Source organism: Leuresthes tenuis, unplaced genomic scaffold (assembly GCF_036924035.1).
Source record: "Leuresthes tenuis unplaced genomic scaffold, fLeuTen1.0.hap1 SCAF_11, whole genome shotgun sequence".
Classification (NCBI taxonomy): Eukaryota; Metazoa; Chordata; class Actinopteri; order Atheriniformes; family Atherinopsidae; genus Leuresthes; species Leuresthes tenuis.
Genome location: NW_027325365.1, coordinates 23532511 through 23555567, shown reverse-complemented (window position 1 = coordinate 23555567; position 23057 = coordinate 23532511). Strand labels below are relative to the sequence as shown.

General features: G+C 40.8%; 1 protein-coding gene across 2 annotated transcripts in view; it reads right to left on the bottom strand.

Annotated features, from left to right (window-relative positions):
* LOC140318388 (pro-neuregulin-2, membrane-bound isoform-like) overlaps positions 1 to 22043 on the bottom strand; it is a 56780-nt gene extending 34737 nt beyond the window's left edge. For both annotated transcript variants that reach the window (XM_072396190.1, XM_072396191.1), the window contains exon 1: positions 20807 to 22043. In XM_072396190.1, coding sequence (XP_072252291.1) covers positions 20807 to 21218 — 412 coding nt within the window. In that variant the 5' untranslated portion in view covers positions 21219 to 22043. The remainder of the gene's footprint in view (positions 1 to 20806) is intronic.
* Positions 22044 to 23057: the final 1014 nt, after the last annotated feature.

Sequence of the window (23057 nt, the reverse complement as noted above, 5' to 3'; positions counted from 1 at the left end):
AAGCACATCAACAGAAAAGAAAATTCCAAAGAAATGCAGCATTTGTTGTAAGAAAAAAATGAAATCACATATTTAATGCCTTTTTAAAGTCACCCTCTGCTAAATATTTATTTTTTAATCTTTTATCCAGAATATGCTTTCATGTATTACAAGACATGAGCAAAATCTGCCATCATGCTGAGGGTCTCTGCACTGAATCTGTACAGTACCACCTACAGTCTCAGAAAGGTAAGATCAGACAGCACGTAGAACAGGAATCAAACTACTTTGTATAAACTGAAAGGAAGTAACGAAAAGAAAAGCTAACGCAAGCTAGAGGAGGGAAAAAAAAGCAAAAGTTATCAAGGGTTAGCCACCAGGACTAGTTTGGCCAAGCAAGAGGGCATTAGCTGCTACTGGTGGCGGGATATGTAGGTGGGGTCAATTTAATATACTCATAGATTCCCATTTTTCTGAATAAGGAAAAGGATTAGAGTCATCCCAAAGCCATTTTGAGGCAATGAGATGTTTTCTCAAAAGACTTTGAAATGTGATTCTAAGGAATACAGATGAGGTTTTTGCGGATTAGTAACTGCTGAAGTGGGACCTAAATCCCAACCTATAGGAGGATAGTGTTTGCTAGAAATTATTTCATGAAACTTGCATACAATAAAGACAAGTTACTAGGATTCTTTATTATTTTCACAAAAATGCATCAAATCAGAGCTCACCCATATACTCTCTTTATTCCAGTTATGACAAATTGTTTTCTGTGGGAGCACCGAGCAGCCTGCTTGCTGTTTTCATCTAGCATTTTGCTTTGGATATTTTGCAGGAGACAATTAGGAAATCATGGGAACTGTAATCTAATAACAATGTACCATATGTGGAAAAGAGATGAGATTTTACAGTGGGAGGGGCAACATTAGGCTAATTCCAGCAGCACAGATCTGACATTTAGTTTCACAGTGACAAAATACCTCAGAGAATAATAATCTTTGTTTGCGCTGCACTTCTCAAAAGCAAGTTGCAAAAGTGCTTCACAGTCAGTAAATACATTAGAAGTGATCAAGTGTAAATTAACTCAAAATGCCACCAAACACAAGAAAGAAGACGAAGCATTGGGGTACAAATAACACAACAGTCAGATATGTATGTAAAAAGTCTTGCATATATACAGATTTTACTTTTCCTTTCAGAAAAGCAGTTAACCATCATTAGTAAAATCATGCACCAGTCTGAAAAAGCCTACATTGGCTTTAGTTTTTAACATGTATGATTACACTGAGGCAATGCAGCACTGGAAAAACCTTCAGAAATGATGACTTTGCCAAAACCAGAGTTCATTTAAAATGTGTGTGGGAGTCAATCTAGAGAAGTGTTTCAATGAAATGTAGGTCTCAGCAGATTAAAATATATTTCTGAAGCTTGGCAAAACACGCAAGAGTAGGAGGTTAAGATACATTGAAGGAGAGGGAGAGGACAGCCTGTATGACAATACATTCAGCGTTGTTAACAGTCAGGCTGTTAATCCCTTCAAAGTATCTCAGTTGGTCTTTCGCAAGACAAGTACAGAGCCACCTTCTACTCAGTCCTGTTTCCACATGGCAGAAACTCTTTCTCACCTTATTACTGAGAGTTATACTGACTGTTGCCACTGTCATATCTGTGCTTTAACTACACAAGTATAAGAGGGGTTCCATTAGTCAGGCTTAGACCAATACTAGATTGAGGTGGAAGAATCTCCCAATATTGTCCTAATAGTTTTACATGGTGATGGTGAGAGAGATAACTGTAACATGGTGTGTAGAAAGAAAGTGGGGGCATGTTATTAAAAGCACAAAATATAGAGGACTACATGTTGCACCAGAAAATCAGGCCAAAATCAAAACCAAATTTTGAGCCCTTCAGTAGGCTTACCATCTCACGAGAGCCAGATCAATGTTGATTCTTGTTTTTCGACTCATTAAATGCGATTTATTCAGTAGGATGAGGAAAGTCTAGAAGATTTCAAATTAACTCTCTGCACCACAAGACCTCACATGCACTAACATGCACACGCAGTTGCCACAACACAGAACGGAGAAACTCGGATTGCAACAGACACAGAAAGAATTACTTTGATTACTCCATTTGTATCTTTACACAGCAAGTAATTGTTCACTGCTGTATTAAAGTTCAAAATATTGTATATTATCTATCTTGTCTATAAATTAAACATGAACATTTTTGAAAATTTACATTTAATTTGTTTTATCTGTTGTTTATCTGTTTAAAAGTTGGATCAATAACTTAAAACATGGTCATGGTTAGTTAAGATTGTGTTTAAATACAGAAATGCGTTATTTTCTAGACCGGAAATCTGCCTGTAAAAAAAACGTAACACATTTCTGAATTTAGGAAAAGTCTCAGAAACTTGCATTTGAATTTAGTATATTTCTTTTCATATAATTGATGAACACAGGTTTGATATAGAGAGTCTGCTTAGAAATATTGCCATGTGTATTGCCGTGTGATTGCATTAACAGGTGTATCTCTACACTGGAAGCACAGCTCCCTTTAATTGTATTAGCGACATTTCAACCAGTCCCGCTCTTCCTTAGGCATATACCCATGAGAAGGAAATGAGGGATGTACATATATATAACTTTATTACAAATGTATGCAACATGACATATTTGACTGTTCTGAAGCTAATTTAGATTTAATCATAGATTTATTGGGGAAACTGTTCTTACACAACAAAAGCCTTTTAAAAACTGCAGCAAATAAATCCAACAGCTACATCGGTTGTTTGTATTTTTTCCAAAGAAAGACTTCTGGACTTTTTTTTGCCTGGTTAGTCAAAGGAGAGACTTTCAGACTTTCATGAAGGTAAGTGTGGATGTGAGCAGAGAAAGTCAGCCTGATGCAGCTGCCAGAGGTCAACATAGTTGCCAATGAGCTCATTCCTCTCTGGGATCCTGTCCTCTGGCAACACAGAGGCTTTGTCAACCTGAGAATGTTTACTGAAAACCAGAAATTAACCTTCATGGATGTGACATCCATCTTTATTATGAGTGTGACAGTGTGAGTCACTACAAAATCCCTCAATGATTTGAACTAATTTCAAGGATTTGTCGCTTTGGGTATTCAAACATACTAATGAGTTTGTCCTTCATAACACTTTATCAACTAAAAACCATGTCCACTGTTTATGATAAAGACTGTGGGATATGAAGATGATTTGTTTATTGTAAAGGTTATTTTAATTAGACATCAAAGCCTTCAGTTCATCATCACAGACCTTTTAGTCCACCCAAGTCCATTATCTTCAAGATAAATGCAGAGGGGATTGCTCCGTATAAATTGATATTCATTGTTCTCCTATAGTTAAAAAACGGTAACTAAAAGGTTTAAAAGCTGTTTGACACAATCGACCTCACTGCACACTACAACTGTTTGATGTTCCGAAATCAAATCGTAAATACTGAGGAGAAAGTGTTAACTGCACATCTTCAAACTATCATCGCTATGTCAGAAACACATGAACACCTGCAGAGTACATTCAGGTGTGAGGTGATGCTTCCAAATTGTAATCGAATTTATATTTAAACCCCACTTTTTTGCCGAGACCTCCATTTTTACTGCAGTAATTACTCAAAACACATGGATGCCTTAAAAAAGTAGCAAGACCACCCTGCTTCAAAGCTTTTAGATTTGCTGATATGTTATTCCTTCCATCCATTTGTTGTACACTCTTAATAAGTCCTCAGTCCACCAATGGGCTGACTTTTTTAAAATTCTATTTAATTTCCCCCATTTTTATTCATTTTACTATAGATTTTTTCAGATTTATTATCAATCAGTTCTTAATCAGTTTTTATTTACTTTTATTTATTTACTCTCTTTGTCTTTTATTTCAGAGTCTATTTGACTTTATTATTATCTTTTCTTTTCAATTGTTTGATTGATGTTGACTGATGATTAAATTCCAAACACTGTACAATTTTACTACATTAAATTTCTCTGGGCATGATACGTTATTATATTCTTATTTTTACATGATATTAATGGAAACTGTCATGGTATTTAGTTAACTCCTTTTTCTTTTTAAACGTCACCAGCATGTTTCCTAATTTCAGACATCTATTTATCATTTGTAAAACACTTTTAGATAAATTTGATTTGTTCAAAAGGTGAAATACAAATAAAGTTTGGTTGATTGATAACACATTGATTGAATGTGTCGCACAAAATCGGGGAACAGAGACAGACTATCAGCTGGACAAACTGTGACTGATTTAAGGGAAATAAATAGGACGGGACAAATCTAACATGCATGGGATGGAGACAGACATTTTCAGATACTGAACACAGAAATACATTCAACCTTTCAAGTACTAAACATACCATTAACTAAAACCCGCATTACAATAAGCTGACAAGTTGGTTTGAAAACAATACAGACCATATTCACATATTATGCACTACTGACCGTTTAAGTAGAGGCGTGGAAATTTCTTGATTTTAAAGTGCATCTTGAGGCACATATAACTGATTCTGCACTGACGCAGAGAAGGAGCATAATTACACAAAATTACCATATACAACCTTTACCTGGTGATTTTCTGTCAGCAGCAAAGTTAGCACAATATGTTCCGTTTAACTGCCCTGAAACATACAAGATGAAAAAAAAGAAAGAAATAATTACATTAAGTAGCTTTAACATTGCACTGAGGCTGCTGTGAGAGAGGTTTGCAAAACTCACTGAAAGTGACAAAAGAGAAGAAAAAAAAAAAAAAACAACATACAGAATGTTGGAAAATGTGGCCAAACTTTGTGTGTCAGGGACTACAGGAAATAATCAACAAGACACTGTTAACTTTGCCCTCAAGCTCTGAGAGGGTAGAGAATCATCACATCTGTGGCAGCATTTAGAGCTAAGGATCTATAAAGTGATTTCGTTGGAGACAACTTTGAGTTTCTCCAGCTGTTTCCCACGATAGAGCCGTGGCATAAGCTTCCATCCCAAACTTCACTTTACAGAAGTGGCTATACCTGCACTCAACCGCAAAACTAAAATCCAAGTAAAAAACTCCGCTTTACAGATGCAGTGGAACACAGCACAGAGGAAGGGGTTTACTCTTAACTTTTGCCTCAATTTCTTTTTTTTCCAAGTGACCAGTCCAATACCCTCTATTACAAACAGTAGTGTAGAAGCACCCTGTCGTACACATCGTCACACTTCTTCTGCTGTTTGACATCGGGAGGATAAATATCAGTATGAGTTAGGATCAGGATGAAAGGAATGCCTCAGCCGAGCCAACCACTGCCTAGTAGGCAGAGATGGGCAGGTCACGTCTATGCCTTTCTAGAAATAAAAAAGTAGTAATTATATGGAAAACATCAGAAGATACATCTTTAGGTGTCATTAACAGATAAGTTATAATCAAATCAATTCATGAGGCCAGCAAAGAGGACCCTTTATCTACAGTTTTACTTTTTAGGTTGCAAATGTGTATTTAAAGTTGGATGGAGTACATCCAAATAAGCTACAAATCCTGTGGCCCCCATCAAATCCTCCTAAAGATTTAGCCTATTTTGGCAGCAGTAATCGCAAACATCCAAATAAATATGGTTTCATGTTGTTACATTTGAGATGCAGTTTGATAAAGAATTACTGTTATGACTGCAAACAACAAAATTTGCATTATGCTTTAAAAGAGAAAGTGAAGGAGACTCTGAGATTCATGTGCACAAACACAATTAGAGCAGATTCACACATCCCACACAGAACAGACACCAAGCCAGCGAGCCTAACTCTGCAGCTGCAGTTTACACTGAGAGAGATTTTCCAGCATTCTGCATGTGTATGAGTGTGTGTGAGAGTGCACATTTGTGCGCGTCTAAATCTCATTGTTTGCAGGTGATCAATGTGTGCGATTATCTCGGAGTGTAAATGTGTGCTGGATGTGAGCGCGCGCTGTAAGTTGCTGATCCAAGCTGTCTGTATCACTGAGTGATGGAAGAACTCTTCAGTGAGAGCGTGCAGTGGTGGGAAAGGGAGCCACAAACGAACGGCAGCATCTGACCAATAGCCTGTGACCGGGCTGCCTCACTATCCAATCACACGTGACCAGCGCTCTTATCGGCCGTCCATCAAGAGGTCCTTCTTTCAAGGTCAGCTGATGCTCCCTCCCTCCTCTCCTCCCTCTCGGCCTCACTGTCCATCAGAGCAGGCATCAACAAAATTGATCTAATTTCTTGCTAAGCATGATCCAATAACAGTGAGTGATATGGAAGCCAAACCAATTAGGTGTGTTCGCAGGCAGGTATGGCACCCTGAGAAGCCATGGCCAGCGACATGCCTACACGCATGGGCCGAATGTGTGTGTGTGTGCGTGTGGAAAAGACATGGAGTACATTCATAAAAATGTACATGTGAAGATGAAGCTGAGGTGTGTTTGTGTGAGTACGCCTGCATGTGGGTGTATGCACAAAAGAGAGAAGCTCCTTCTATCTCATTCTACGATCAGTGTGATTTCTGCAGCGCACAGCTGTCACCATGGAAACCAGGAAGGGCGCGAGAGACAGAGAGAGGAAAGGATGAAAGGCAGAAAGAGAAGGCAAAATAAGATTGAGAAAGAGTAGGGAAGCCAGTTTGTGTATGTGTTTGTGTGAGAACGGGAAATGTGGGGATGAGTCAGGGGGGGTGTTGCAAATGTCTAGCTAACTCCTGCACAGCTGCAAGCTCAGGGCAACCCTGTGTGTGTCTGTGACTGCCACAAATGCTTAGTAATGTGTTTGACTGCCACATCCATTTCTGATGAAGAAAATCATTCTGTGCAGATGTGTGTGTGCGCACAGTTGCTAGAGTGACTATCAATAAATCATCCCCTTCTCCCCCTCTCTGCTTTTTGCAGGACACTCACACACAGATTGCGCTGACTTTGTATGTCATCTTTGGTGATGTACATTGTTCAAATGGCAGCAGTGAGATCTATTTAGGTACAAATACACTCATAAGATTCAACAGAAAGCTGGGCTTTTTCTTTCCCTAAACACACATGCAATTCCACACACAGGCAGTCTTCCGCTCCAGATGTACAGTCAAACCTTTTGTAAGAGATACAGAGAGAAGGGAGTGGGTGTGAGAAAGCAAGGGAGGAGGAGAGAACGATTCAGGGAGAAGGTGTCACTGAGAGGAAAGAAGAAATGATAGAGAGAGCGAGAGAGAGAGAGATAGATAGATAGATAGATAGATAGATAGATAGATAGATAGATAGATAGATAGATAGATAGATAGATAGATAGATAGATAGATAGATAGATAGATAGATAGATAGATAGATAGATAGATAGATAGATAGATAGATAGATAGATAGATAGATAGATAGATAGATAGATAGATAGATAGATAGATAGATAGATAGATAGATAGATAGATAGATAGATAGATAGAGTTATGAATAGTTAATGAAGGGCTTGCAGGCAAAACGGTGGGGAAAAGCTATTCCCCCCCCCCCACACACACACACACATACTCAGGGATCTGAGTCGTGTGCAAGTCATTCTGCTCCCCACCTGTCCTCCATTTATCTTTCTTTCTTTCTTTTCCCCTGTCTTCCTGTTCTCTCTTCCTCAACACTTTCTGTTCCATCTCTCACCTCCGCCTCCCTTCCTGTTCTCATCCATCCTGCTCCCTCTTCCACCTCTTATCCTCCACCCCTCACCCTACCACTTCTCACCTCTCATCTCTCTCCCTTTCTCTCGCACACACTCACACACAAGCACACACACACACACGCGCGCGCGCATCATTAACTGAAGGCCTGTAACGCAGACTAACAGCCACAATTCTCTTGATAAGGGGATTGAAGCATTGATCACATCTGTCCTCTGTAGGGAGGTAAAGCCTCCACAGAAGAGAGATGATGTCTCTGACTGCCTCTTTGAAAGACCATGTAAGCAATATAGACTGACCACTGTCAGAAGCTTTCAAACTTGATAGAAAGATGGCATTTTCTTTTGTCCCATTTCTTCTCGTCTGTATATTCTGTTGTTAAATAACAAAAGTCAGTTTCAGTTGATACACAGATGACACACAGCTCTACACATCAGACTACTACACTAACTTATTTGATGATGAGAGCGTGCTGAGCCCCTGCTACACATTTGATCAGTGAATGAAGGGCATACAATGCTTAAATTGGAACTAAACTAAAGTTCAAGTTTATGGTGTAAAGAGCCAGAGCGACTATAAAAAAATGTAAAAAAATCAGCTGGCTCAAAGTGAAACGACCATGACCAAAATCAATATGAGCTCATGTGAGACTTACACAGGCCTTCCCTTGGCTGAGAAATTGAATGAGGGTGCTGAGAACTGATTAAAAAAAGTGAAGCCACTAAAGATAAGTCTTAACCAGCAAAATGGGATCAAAGCTATCAAGCAAACTTTACAGTTGTGCACATTCAGAGATCTTCGCAGTGAATGTGTTACTACTACCTATCATATGCTGTTAGATTTCATGGCTTTAAACTTCAGTTTAATTCATGTTCAAAGCGGTCACATGACAGACTGTAAAATGCGTACAATATTCCGTAGTAAACTTCAAGCGAGAGAAATGAAGTTCAAATCTCATCGTGTTTTCAATCCAAAAGTGTTTTCATTTTTCTTATTTCCGTGATTACCTACTTTGCTACTTCGCTCCCACCTGCTAATGCTTTGCATTAGAAAACTATAAATTTTCACAAACTACAAACTTTAATACTCAGTGGTCTTGGATCATGTCATATGACAACCCTACAGGATACAAAACGACTGCCTGCCAAAGCACTGCCATCTACAAATTGTAATGGACTTTTCTTATTTTTATTACCTCTTTGTTTTACTTTGGTGTGCTCAATGTCTTACCTGCTGTAGACAGTGGTCAGAGCGCTCTCAGTTTGGAGAAGCAGAAACTAATCCTGATGAACAAGCCCGCTGAGAAGGAAGACATCAGGAAAACACATTTTTGGCCAACAACTCAAACCTAATAAAATTCTTGCGTTTCAAGCAAGAAGTAGATTTTAATATAATATGTTATAACTTATATCTATTATTATACAATAAGTAGTTTCAACCAAGCAATCTGATTGGTCAAGAAGAAATTTAGAACGTGCTCAAATCAGCATGACAGCACACCTGACTCATCACCTAAAATATTACTCGGCCAAGTCTGTGGCAACATTGTATCCATCTCCATGGCAACATTGTAACTGTCAGAGCTGGAGCAGGAAACGGTGGGAAAATAAGCTACAAAATGGATCGGTTTGTTTTTAACTTTGATTTATTTGGCGATCTCAGTTTGGATGAATGGTTGGAGGAGGATGAGAAGAACCAAACTACAAAAAAAGAAAGATTTGTGCCTATGTCACATGAAGAGCTCAATCAACTGGAATTGTCCAGGAATGAACAGGCTGTCAGATGTTTTCAGGTGAAAATGTTTTTTATAAAATATAAAAGAAAAAAATCAGTATCTTTGTGACAATAACTTGGGCGATTAAAAAAAATAAGCATTTTCTGTTTATTTGTGCAGTAGGCCTATTGACTTAGTTTGGGAAATTCCGAGACCGCTGATCACTAACGTCAGCTTTGAGTTCCCTCATCTGGGACTAGAAAATGCTTTCCGTTGCTAGGTCGTTACTAAGGGTCGGATTATTTGCTGCAGTGATAAACTACCTTCCATTACACATAGGAGTCTACTGGCGTGTCTGATTGTGTTTCAGTTATTAGTCAGACCCCATGTGTTTCCATGGCAACACAACGCTTACATGAAAAAAACTTTAACATTTGAGAGCAAACTGTCCATCAACATGGATATATTTTGATTATACATTTTATTTTTGTTGGTATTAGTTGTATAATTGCAGTATTACCCTCGAGGGTATGCTTTAACGTCATTTGAGCACTTCAGTGATGCTTGCGGACCGCATCACTGTTGTGCTCAAATGACGTTAAAGCATACCCTCGAGGGTAATATTGCTTAATTATGTAATATATTATCACCAAAATAATATTTTCACACTGCTTCACTTCAGAGAGCTGTTTATTGTGTTCCTACACTTTCTCAACAGCAGAACGTCTGGGTTGCAGCTCACAGTTCGAACTGCAATGAAAATATTTAAGTTTGAGTTGATTTAGTTTGGCAAGAAATTAACTATTCTGTGGCACTGACCTGCATAGCAATGATCTTTGCTTTACACATTCTGAATCTCCAATCTGTGAGCGTATATAAGACCCTGACAACTCGTAAGTACTCCACACAACCCAACTCTGAAAATAAATTTTAAAAAATGTCCATTGAAGCTAAGATGGTCAATTCTGTATCAAATGAGAAGCTGAAACAGTCTCTGATATCCTGTTCAACACCCTCTAGATGAGTTTACTAAGAGTTTCGCAGAGTGCTAGAAGGTCTATAATTTTTAGCCAGAAGCTTTACGATCAAGTAACAAACAATATAGGTGCTTATGTAGTGTGTAAAAATAATCTAGCATGTAAGTTTAATAATGTGATCCAACAAATGTGGTTTAATCCTGCAATAGTGATCAACTTATAAAGGGAATGATTTGACAAGAGGAAATATTAATGGTTCTAATTTTATTCATTTTTTTATGGTTACATCATATAGTATGTACAAACTTTAAAACCTTTTATATGCTATCTTGTTTCACTGCTCACAAAACATTAATGAGAAGAAACTATTGCTTAGAGTAGAGGCCCATCACCAGGCTAAATGGCACAGCATGTAAAACATGCTCAACTTAGTTCCAGTTTTCTTTCTTGTTTACCTGAAGTTGTCTCTTAAATGGCACTCATGGCACTAAATTCCATTTACAATTAGGTCAGAAAACAGAGGATGTGAGTCACAGGTCTTTGTTTGACGGGTACGACTGAGCAATGAAATCCCACTGGTAATTCTAGTATTTTGTGTCCACTACAATTTACGCTTTGCTCTGAACTCAAAAAAGGTTTATTGAGGATAAAATCTTCACTTGGCATCTTTGCATGTTGGCAGTACAAGACAGCAGTGAGAGGGATCAGTTTTACCATTTAAAGCTGAATCCCAGAAACCCAGTAATGTAACCTCAGTAAACTGATCACTGCATGCTGCTTCATCAGCCGCTCAGCCTGTGATGCCGTTTACCGAAGAGAGCGAGCAACAAAGAGGTTTGTTGTGAGTCCAGCTTTCACTGAACAGGTTGTACATTCAGTATCTGCTGAAGAGATGGTCATAGACTCACTCCTACACTGTTTGTATTTTCTAGCTGTTTTATAAGAAATCATTATCATATATTAGATGTCTTATTTAGCAAATATGACATATTTATGGAAAATATGAATATACAGATTTCTGGTCTTTAACAAAATGTGCTTAAATCCCAGAGGGACAGTCCTTTGATATTTAACCTCTTCTTGACGGTACTCAGAAGAAAGTGTGTCTGTATGTGATGGGAGGGTACAATTATAAGCGACTGAAAAATTAATTAAAACTATCCGTTTTCTCAGTAATAATTTATGGAAATTAGAACAGCGTCAGGAACAAGAGAGCAGATGATGTACTAAGTGATGTCTCAATCTTTCTATATTAGTCCCAGGCAGCCTGCTTTGGTCACCTCTACTGTTTTAAGAAATAGTTAAAATAGCATTGTGTAAACACTGAGGAGCCAAGCATTCTAACTTAAGAAGGAGAGCTGTATGAGCTGGTTTGCAGGTGACACACTAATACAGTAATTAAAATGCAGTACATAGGAATGATAGGAGACCTCGGTGTGTGAGGTATTGTAACAGCAAATAACTAAAAGGCCAGTTTTGGAAAATGATTGTTTAAAAAGATGAAACGGAGACAAACTAAACTGTGTGAAAAGGATGAACAAGTAAAGAAATGTGAGCATGCATACAAAATTCATCGGCATATCAGCACATCAGCAAATTCTTCAACATTGTGAAAATATCATCACGGAATAGCCATCGATGGCGAGATACTGCAGAGAACTGACGCTACTAAATAATGTGACTCATTTTAAAGATGGAGCTAAACTTTCTGGCTAGAGTCAGTGAATGTTTAGATGGACAATGATCCAGAACATAGTAACCCAAAAAAACTCCTGATAGCAATGAACGATCTTCAGGGGTGAGATGATTACCTGACCTCGACTTGAGTTAACATGCTTTTCACTAATTGAAAACAAAACTGAGTGCAGAAAAGACCTTTGAAGAAGCAGCAACTAAATGTGACTGAACTAAAGGCTTTGCAAAGCACCTCAAGGGAAGGAAGTCACAATTTGTTGATGAGCAGGGGTTCCAGACAGTTGTTGACTGAAAATCATTTAAACTTATAATCCTTATATTTGTAATCATGTTTGTTTGTCCAACGACTGATGGGTCTGTAATTTGAGAAGTGCTATTAAACGGCTGTAATTCCAAAAAGCTATTGCAGTATATATCAAAGCTCAAAGTTCAGGTTCCCATCGCACCATGATTGCTTTGTCATCAATTTGTACAAAGGCTAAACAACAGAAATTGTGTTACTGTGCCATTACTTAAGGACCAGACCAGCCAAAAAAATACTCAATGCAATACAAGAAATGAGTCCAGTGACATTTCATACGGTACTTTAACAAGCAACAGCACATTAAAGTTCGCAAATACATTAATAAGCAGCTAAAACAGCCTGTGCAAGTTCAATTTGAGTTAGCTTTACAAAAAAAATTAAGAACTTGTCTGTTTTATAAAATTGCTAACTGCTTTTCTGAAAAGAAAGAAAGAAAAAATAAAAGAATCTTTCCATGTCTGATCTGAGGCACTGTTAGACGAAGTGCCTTGTGTGCACCATCGGCCTGATCTCATAACAGAACATGAGCTCGCTACAATGGCTTTTAAAGCACAATGCTGCAGTTTTACATGAAGGTTATGAAAAGTACCATGTTTTCCTTACTCTGGTCTTTATACCGCTTACGTCATGATTCTTCGGCACGTCAACGTTCTACGTCTTTATTTGCCTTTTTAATGATGTCCACTTTCCAGCTCTTGTTAGTGATATTTGGCTGCAAACGCATATAAGGACACCTATAAGGACGAATGAGGGAACGGTGGAAGAGCTAATCCACAAACAGAGAGCGCTGCTTTGAGAGTCCTGAACATTTTTCACTGTCATTGAACTTTTCAACTTTCCTCCCACTTGCGATTGCATACATTTCTACTCCATTTCCACTCATGAATTGTTATGGGTCGGCCTTAAAGGAAATGGTTAGGGCTAAAATTTGTGTATTTGGTCTAAATGTTACTCCATGCATGGTCATCTTTCTATCCATCCACCCATCCCTGGGCTGTTGTTTTCTGTAGGGCAACCTTCAGGTGAAACATTGAGGATCGCAACCAACAAATAGTAAAATGTATAAAGCATAACTGACCAAATAATTAATTTTAAGAATAATGCAATATCTTACTAAAGAGTGACCCTGAAAGACCATTTCATTGGTTAGAATTGGACAACATTTCTCGACATCATAATTAACTGGTGGTATTCTAAAATAGGAAAGTCGATTTTGTCCTCTATAGTCAAACATGTCCTCACACAAATGGCATAAAAGATGCAAAAAGAAATCCTGTGTACAGCACAATCTCACACAAACCCATAACAGTTACATGATTACATCTAGAGAGACAGAGGAGGACATCTAGAAGACAGATGAAGATACTCTACTCGTCAGCATCAAAGATCACCACAACAAAGAGAGATAAAGATAGCACACCTTTCTGAGCTGAAGATAGCCTGATATAGAACAAGAAGGAATGCTTTAACCCTTTTCTCTTTCAAGGAGTGTGAGGATTGTTTTCTCAGTAATTAGATTCCACATGTTTGTAGGTTGTGACAAAAGTGTCAGTTCTGAGACAGATTTCATCAGTGTGGCGCTTTGCTAAAAAGCACCTAGGACGTGAAAGGGAGGAGTTTTCACCCAGAGTACCAGCTGAAAATCTCAATTTTTCTTTTTTTACTTCACAGATATCAGGCTATGCTGAAGGGATGCCAGCCTCCTTAGAGTCTGGCAGAGCTGGGCTGCTGATGGAGAAGAATGCCAAAGATTAAGAAGGCTTTCCAAGAAAGCAGATAGACGTCTCAGATTTATTGAAACCGTGGCAAACTTGTAACTTTCAAATGTTTTATCTGCAGTTCCAATACTGGCAAGTCCAAGGCAAAAAAACATTCCTAATTATTCAGTTTTGAATTGGAGGTCTAATCTAATTCTTAGGAAAAATAATCTTCACAGAGGAGCAGAGAGAGCAACAGCCAAATCCATCCAGTCTGAAACAGGCACTTTGCTGATGCAGTAAGGAGGGTGTGTGCAGCCAAAGCTGCATGAGTGTGTGGGTGGCATGTTCAGTACATCTGCATGTGTGTGCTTGAGAGCTTCTGCGTGTGTTTGTGTGTGTAAGTGGGGTTACACAAAGACCTCGCTCATTCACAAACTGAACCATGTGGCAACGGGCTGGTCCCTTTAAGAGGCATGTGTTGGAGTTTTCTATGAACGCTGACTGCTGAAAAAGATGAGTGCCAATACATTATTCACAAGTGAGAACACACACACACACACACACACAGGCACACAAACACTAAATAACTGAAGGACACGTAGCTACAAGAGTTCGACAATCTTGAACGAGCTGTGCAACAGAGAAGTGCACTGAAACACACACACCACACGGAAGTGGATCATTCTAACATGAGAAGAACATAAATGAGCACAGATGCGGTCTATACATTCTCTCACGACACACACAAACACACACGTATGCAAGCAGCAGAGTGGAGAAACCCTCAGCCTTCTGTTATTCTGTGTGCATAATTTATAGCAGCCCCAGATCTCTCTGCTAATGACAGCACACTGGGGCATCTGCAGCACAGCAGCAACAGCAAACTGGCATTGCTGTGTGTGTGTGTGTGTGTGTGTGTTTGTGCAGAGGTTTAATGCTCTGCTGAGACAAGGACAGTGAGGGAGACAGAAGGAGAGGGAAATAGAAGAGAAAGCGACACACGTAGGGTGTCTGAAATAGACACAGATAACGCAACAAAGAGGCGAAAAGGATGAGACAGACAAGTGAGAGGCCACACACACACACACACACAGAGACTTGTCAAGTCACTGATTCAACGAGTGAGTCTCCCAGGATGCACATTCACACCAGTATACAGTATGAAGATAAGCCTGAGTTCCAGCTTTAACTGAAATCCTTCTTAATTAAGCAATTCATGCAGTATCGTGCCCACGATCACACACACTCATCTACGAATCAGCTTCTCCACAAACACATCACCGGCTAAAAAAAGACCTAAATCTGGGAGAACCAAAGAGAGTCGTGATGAAAGTTTTAATTCAGTGGGAAAGGCTGTAAGGCTTGATCAAGGATGTGGCCTTGGATTTGTTTCCTGTTGCAAGGATTGTTTTGACATGCCGCCCCAAAGCAAAGAGCTCCTAATTCTGGGATTTGGAGATCAATGTCACAGTGGTTCTGCCCTCCAGCTGCTGCGCACACTGATGTGAACCTGAGCTGTGAGACAGCAGTGGATTTCAACCCAGGAAAATCAGTCCGCCATTTATACGGTGCTGATGTAAAAACAACTATACAAGTCTTGAATGCAGACTTCTGTACATACATAGATACATAGATTTTGCACACTTTCACATGTGCAATCCTTTTTAGCATCAAATAATTATAATAATTTAATAACAGTAAAGGCCCCCACATACATCAATGGCTGGTAATTTTATAGGGCTAGTTCAATATTTGGGGAAACATTCACTGTCTTTCTGAGAGCGAGACCCCGAAGATCAATACAAATCTCATGCTTGTGAGTTCAGGCCAAAGGGGCGTACTATGAGGGGAGATTAATGCTAATCTATGTGGAGCCTAAAGCCAGAGTTTGCAATGTCATGAAGATTACTATGGTAACCTCTGGCTTGTTCTAGAGGAGGTTAGAGGAGTTTCAAATTCAATTCAAAAAGTGCTTCCCTGGTAACATCTGCTGCGAATGATGTAGATTCTGAGTTGAGGGAATACCTGTAACATGCAAACCAGTTGGAAGCATATAAAAGTGATATCACTGGTCAATGGTGTTCAGTTACACTAGAAAAATGCATCAATAATGTTTGGTCATGCCAGCTAATAAAAATTAAAGCCTGGCTGTGTTGAACTTGGTGTGTAGTTTGTGCCTCAGAGCTGCACTTGCAACAGCCTCGATCAGCAAATAAAAACTGGGAACTAATATCAACCATAGAGTATACTTCGATACTTCGAACAGTAACAACATTAAAAATCACTGACAGGTAAAGTGAATAACGCTGCTCATCTTGTCACAGTGAAATGTTCTGCTATGAAAACTTGCATCCTGATATTCACATGGATATTACTTTTAATCTTGCCACCACACCACACAACCCACAGGACCATAAAGATCCTGTTGAAATGCCGTTTACCCGACCCCCCAGGACACCCTCAGATGTTCTCTTTTGAAACTGACTTGACTGAGCTCTTTAGGCAGCATAAAAAGGACCTACCAAATATTTGGCAAGTGGTTGTAATGTTAATGCTCACCAACTTTCATGTTTAAAACGGAAATATAAGCAGTTTTAGAAGGCATTACATGCATCAAAAAATAAGTTAACAACCTGCCTTGGCCGGAAACATAATAAGCTCACTATGATGACAATAATTCACAATCTCAATCAGTGCTCTAATATACAGTATAATCTCTCTTAAAACCACACGGTTGATTGTACATTCATAAAAATGCACACGTTAAACTCAGTAGTTGGAACAACAGTATTTTGGAGCATACCAGCAAATGTATTTTGGGAGATTCCAGGTAAAGCAAAATTATCCCTAAACTCTGTGTTCTCACTTTTGAAGGCCTTGGCTACTACTAAAACTTAATGCAGCATCTCTCTGTGGCTTCAAAGCCGAAGCTCTCTCCGACTCTGATCCCTCCATTCCTCCTCTCTACGTTGCATCTGACTGACAGAAGGGCAGGCATAAGCTGAACACACACTCCAGCTCCAGTCAGCAACAGCAGGAGGAGAGCGATGGGAGGCGGGAGAGCGAAGAGAGTGAGAGCACGAAGCATGCAGCGTTAGATACAGCATCAGTGACAGGAGCATGCTTGGGCATCAGATAAAGCTATTTTAGGAAGAAACTGTCAATGCATCTAAAAAAAGACACGCCAACAGCAATGATCAGAGAGGACCTACATTAAGCTGCAGCCTGCTTTTGGTTGGTTTTATACTTTTAAACAGGGAGTGAGTGCAGTCCTCACAACTAAGTTATTTACACAAACTAAAATCAGGGAGAGATTAGGGAGGAAAAGAAATGGAGAACAGTTGTGCTCTGTAAAAACATACTGTATGGTACATGCTGTGGGCTTTCAGTTAAAATTAAACATAGAAGTCTGATCAATTACCCAACATCTGTAGCCTTGACAGCTTAATGAAAAGTTGCCCTCCCTTTATAAAAGATCACCTTGCAAGTAAGAAGTTGGTCCACAAAGTAAAATGTAACTAAAAACACAACACAGTGATTTACCAAATCAGTTCACCGAAGATAGTTCAAAGACGTTTCAAATGTTGAAATTTTGAAATATTCTTGTTTTATAATCTCATTTTGAATTTACTGTTTACCACCGTTCAACACAGTGTTGCATCACGTCTTTGACTCCGTTCATGTAAGAGGATCAAGTGCTGCGAGTGAAATGCTTTCTCATTTTTGCTTTATAAAGGAGTGAAGCTACTCAACAGTTCAGGTCTGAAGGTGGCAGCCTCCTAATCATGGTTTTCCATTCTGTCCCTCACATACAGAGGTTTCTTCAGATAGTCCACAGGTTTCCAAAATATCTTGTACCTAAAGAACTCCTCAAACTGTTCCAATTGCACTTTGCAAAACATTTTATTTTACACGGCATCCCCCCTTTTTTTCAGACACAATTTTCAGTCTCCTTCACGTAGTTCAGCCCCTGCGTCTTAGTCAGGGGTGTGAGTTGGAAGGGGAAACAGAGGAGCATATTGCAGTAGTTATGACAGACTCAATACCAAACACAAAGAGAGAGACTGGCCACTTTTGCCAATTAATCAACACTGCTTGTGCTTTTCGAGGGTGGTCCTGCTATCTTTTATGGTGCAAAGAGATTTACCGTCTCTCATTGCGAGGAGTTAGTGCTTCTAACTTTTAAACATCAACATTTACTGGCACAAATACAGAAAGAAACCTTGAGGTAAAAATCTGACGATCAATCGTCCGAGACTGATATTGACTTAGCATTTATATCTTTGTCTGCGTTACAGCTGCAGATGCCAACATCATGTAGCTTCTGTCAAATCATGTCACTCAGAAATATCAAAAACAGCAAATCTGTTGGACAAACAGCTCACAATGTAGCAACTCTTCTGTTTTTATATAGTTTTGTTGTTGTTAAAACTGAAACAAAAGTACAGCGGTATTGAGGTTATGTCAAAAGAAACAACCTACACTGTAATTGTATAAAGTTGCCTTTGATATCTCATCTTTAATTTGATCTTCAAAGCTTGGCACAACCTAAAGTCAGATTTTTACACAATATCACTGAAAAACAAATCAGTATTGGTGATTGGGGCAAAAGGCACAGCTGGAACATGATCACACTGGCAAAAAAAACTGGGTGTACACAGAAGTGGGTGTTCTAACAGTTTCAATGTGATTGGCTGACTGTGTTTAATCTAGCTTTAGATTGGTGCAGCTCAGAGAGGGTGAATGCTGACACACCCCTTACAACCGATCTTTCAGTCGCAACTAATGCACTTCCATCTGACATTACACTCTTCTGAAGCATCACTGCGTGCACATCTCCGGCCTGAACTCTGGCTCGGTCGTAGCTCATTCACCAGCTAACTTGACTGTATTGCATCCACCCAATGAAAAGTGCAGCCAGAGAGTGGGGAGCAGTCCTAGCCAAGAAGCAGATGAAGAGATTTTGGAGAGGGGGGTTCATTTGTGACAGTTATTTGCTGATTTGTTACTTCATTAAAAGCATTTTTTAATCCAATCCATCCAAGAAAAGACAGAAATGATGAAAGAAAGTAACAATGCCTGCTGCTGTGATGGTGCTGTGGACATTCAGACACTAGATGCCACGGTGAATCTGTACAGTAACAACACTCTTACTGTAAGTGTCTAAGTAGTTTGTGTTTCTCCCTGCATCTCTAACTCTTAGTGTGTTTATGTGTGTGTGTACCACTAATATTCCTGTTGGGGAAAACATACACTTATTTACACAGGAGGGTTTTGAAGACTATCAAATGCGCCGCAAAAAGCAACACATAAGCAGTGCTTATGGCACATCTCCATGATATGAATGCAAGTTTGTGTAATGTCTGCCAGAGTGATGGAAACATGACTTTGTGTGTGCATGTATAAGTGTACGATTCAGCTCTTAACTGAGTCTCTCCTCTCCTGACCTTATGCTTGCTTTAAAAATGTGTTTAGACTGATTGCAACAGCACTGTCATAAATTAATGATGGAGGTAAAAATAGAACATCGCACTGTCATCTCAAACACTGGGTGAACCCTTTGTTGAGACATCTGAGTGAGTTCCTCTGAGGATTCACTATTTATGGACAGCTTATTCTGTAGCTGAATATAGCGAATGCGCATTCATTTTTTATCATCAGATAAAGTGAAATGTTTTCATCCTCACAGTCATGTAAGAAGAAAAACATCTTGCAGGTTTTACACTGGTGCTCCTGGTTGAAATGTGTGACATGTGTACAGTTAAAACCTCTGTTGCAGGTGGGGTGGGGGGTGACAGGGGGCTGGTACTTCCTGTACCTGCGTCTCTGCTGTGGCTTATTACAGGGTAAGCAGAAGCTCTAACACAGTAGTGGATGCTTCACATTGCAGTTAGTGTACAACTTGTTAAATCCAATGCAGCACAATTGCAGAAAAGTCGGCTCCGTCTTTGACTGAAAAGTCTTTATAAATAGTGAATTACTTATTATACATAAATCACACTGTTTGGGTCTTTGTGTGTCATTTGAATTAGTCGACCCTGATTCTGGAAGACTTCTCGGGGAAAAAATTGCACAGTTACTCCTTACAATCTCAGTTATCTGACAAAGGTTGCACATTTTAAATATAGATGGTAGAAACCGGCAACAACTTTAGAGAGTTGAAAAGTTACCATCACCCACATATACTATCGCTGCAGTTTACAAGGCCACTTTTCAAGATCTTGCTGTGGTTTCTGTATGAAAACTCAATCCAATATGACATCTGATACAGGCAACAATACAAAGTTTGGAAAAGAGGTTAATGTTTCTGTCCCTGATTCCAGTCACATGCTCGGCCTCTCTTACTTTCACACACGTGCAAGCACACAGGAGCTGCTGCCTTTGATTTTGCCCCTGCGTCCCACCTTCAGACTCCACATGTAGGCTACTTCAGTGTGATGATGCAGATCTTGCTGGAATCCAGGTTACACAAGTTTTCTGTGCTCACTGATCACCACCACAGGAAGAGCCGAACCGGCTGATAAAACCCTCGGGTTACCTTTGGTTTAACTCACACTTCTCATTTCAATATGGGTGACCGGGTTATGTTAAACTGTCAGTGGGCTCAGGCACGCATAAATGTGTCCACACTGATACACTGTATAGACTAGACGCATGCACGCGCACCCAGAGAGTGGTAGATGTCTCCTTACATCACCATGGCAGCTCCAGTGGCCCTTACAGTGCGCTGTGGGTGTATGGCAGCAACAACGGAAAAGCCTTAAACTTACCGCAGTCCTCGCAGAGCACTCTCTCCACATCCTTCTTCAGCTCAGGCTCGCTGGCGTCCAAAGGGGCGTACGAAGCCTTGAATACCAAAGGCTCGGCGGTCGGGTCCATGAAAAAGATATATCTATGGTCCTTCTCCACCGTGGTGCAAGGGGCCTCTGAACCGAAGTCCCCGACGGTCACGAGCTGCTCCCTCTCGAGGCCGCCGCTGTTGACGGGCCACACATCCAGCACTTTGACATTCACACTGTAGGGCTCCCGGGAGGAGACGTTCTCCGGGGAGGAGCGCACCTCGCCCTCGATGACCACGGCTGATCTGTACGCCTGGTCCTGGAGGGAGTTGAGACTCGGGGCGTAGCAGGCGAAGGAGACCCCGATGACCAGCATGGAGAAATGCACTGGATCAAGCCTCATGCCGTCAGCCTGTGCTGTGCTGCAGTGCTGCTGGGCGGCGGAGCGAGCTGGAAGAGAGAGACGGCGGCGAACGGGCTCCGGCAGAGCAGGCAGGGCAGAGCGGCAGACGTTGTGGAAGTGTCCATGCCATCTGTGTCTGCCGCTGCTTTCCCCATACGGCTGCTGGCGTCGGATGGAGGGGACACACCAGCCTAGGAACCGGAAACGGCCCGCTTCTGCATGCTTAAAAATGTGATTGCTGCATTCTCCTTCACCAACCGCCCTCCCCCTTATCTCCTCTTTTCCTGAAAGGCAAAACAAGACTCGTAAATTAGCCTCCTCTCGAATCCAGGGCTGAAACCTCTCCCTCTCTCCCTCTCTCTCTCTCTCTCTCTCTCTCTCTCTGTCTCTCTCTCTCGCTCTCTCTCCTCAGCTAATAGGCTAGCATCGCCTGGGTGGGCGCATTGCCTCTCTGGAAGGAAAAAAGCGCTCTGCGCGTACAGCGGGAATCACAAGAAATTATACGCACTCCACGCACACGCACCTAATAACGGGTCCTTTATCCTGCTTTTGCTAGAGTCAAGAGTCCCACTCTTGCAAATCACTTGTTCGGTGAGCAAAACAAAACAAGAAAAATGAGAACAAAAAAAACTAGGAGGGACAAACGTACAGGATGAGATAGCAGCGGTTATCCGGTGAGGCGTTGCAACAGCGCGCACCCTCCAGTCTCGTCCCCTGCACCCCTCATCAAACGCGAGCGGCTTACGTGAACAAACATCCCCTGCCCGGTCACTGGCGTTGGTTCGCCACGTCCTGCGCAAACACCCTAATGACCCAGGCACCGACCGGCTCACCGTCACGGACCCAACGGCATGTGATCATGCCGGTCTGTGTAAAACCTCTGCAGGTGGGTGGAAGAGAAGTCACGCACGCAGTGCACAGACACACAGCACAGTGTGTCTACAGCCAAGCCCTGCACGGCGCCCGCTGTGGATCTCCAGTGCAAAAGGTGCAAGAGAGGCTACAGGCGGCTACTACACACACTGCGGATAGTTGTTGCGATGACTAACGCTGCGAAATTCTCTCAATGAATGCCTCAGCATGGTGATGCGAGACTTGAGCATTAAATACCCTCGGACAAATATCCGCTCACTGCACGCTACAGCTGAGCACACCCAAAACCTGATATCCCCCACACTAACACGCGAGTCACTGCAGTTCACTCCTATTGCCTTGGGATACTGCGCTCCTTCAGGAGTCTACAGCAACACGTGGTAGCAACAGCTACCACAAACTGCGGGACCATTTGGTATTAAGGACCAAACGTGTTTCAAATCCCGCTTGGCTACAGAAAATTAAACCATAATTTTTTGTTTGGATAAAAGGAGACCCTTCCTTTCAGAATTTCGGTCTTTTTAAATTGATCACGCGGGTAAGCACATGCCCTCAGTCCCAGCCATTCATCTCACCTCAGCATCAACCAAACCATTCATAATAGACCTTCCATCCCTCGCAGGCACGCGTGCGCACCCTTGTTAGGTGATAGAAAGCGAGAAAGTGAGTGTCCATTTTAACGAAGTCATAAAGGGTCAAAGGGGGAAAATTAATTTTGTATGAAGTTGTAGGAGAAATTTCATCGGGGTGCATCTTGGTCCCATCAGAGAGGTCAGAGCAGGGTGTAGCCTCTGTCCATGGTTCTGATCACCTTGTTTGGCTGCTCTTCCCCAACAGGCTAATCACGTTCCACTTCATATGGGCTCAAAGCCACAGTCACACACACGTTTACATGTTTACATGGTATCAGTAAGAGCAGAAAAAAATATTGAATTACTGTGTTACTCCAAACAAAGCCAGACTTGT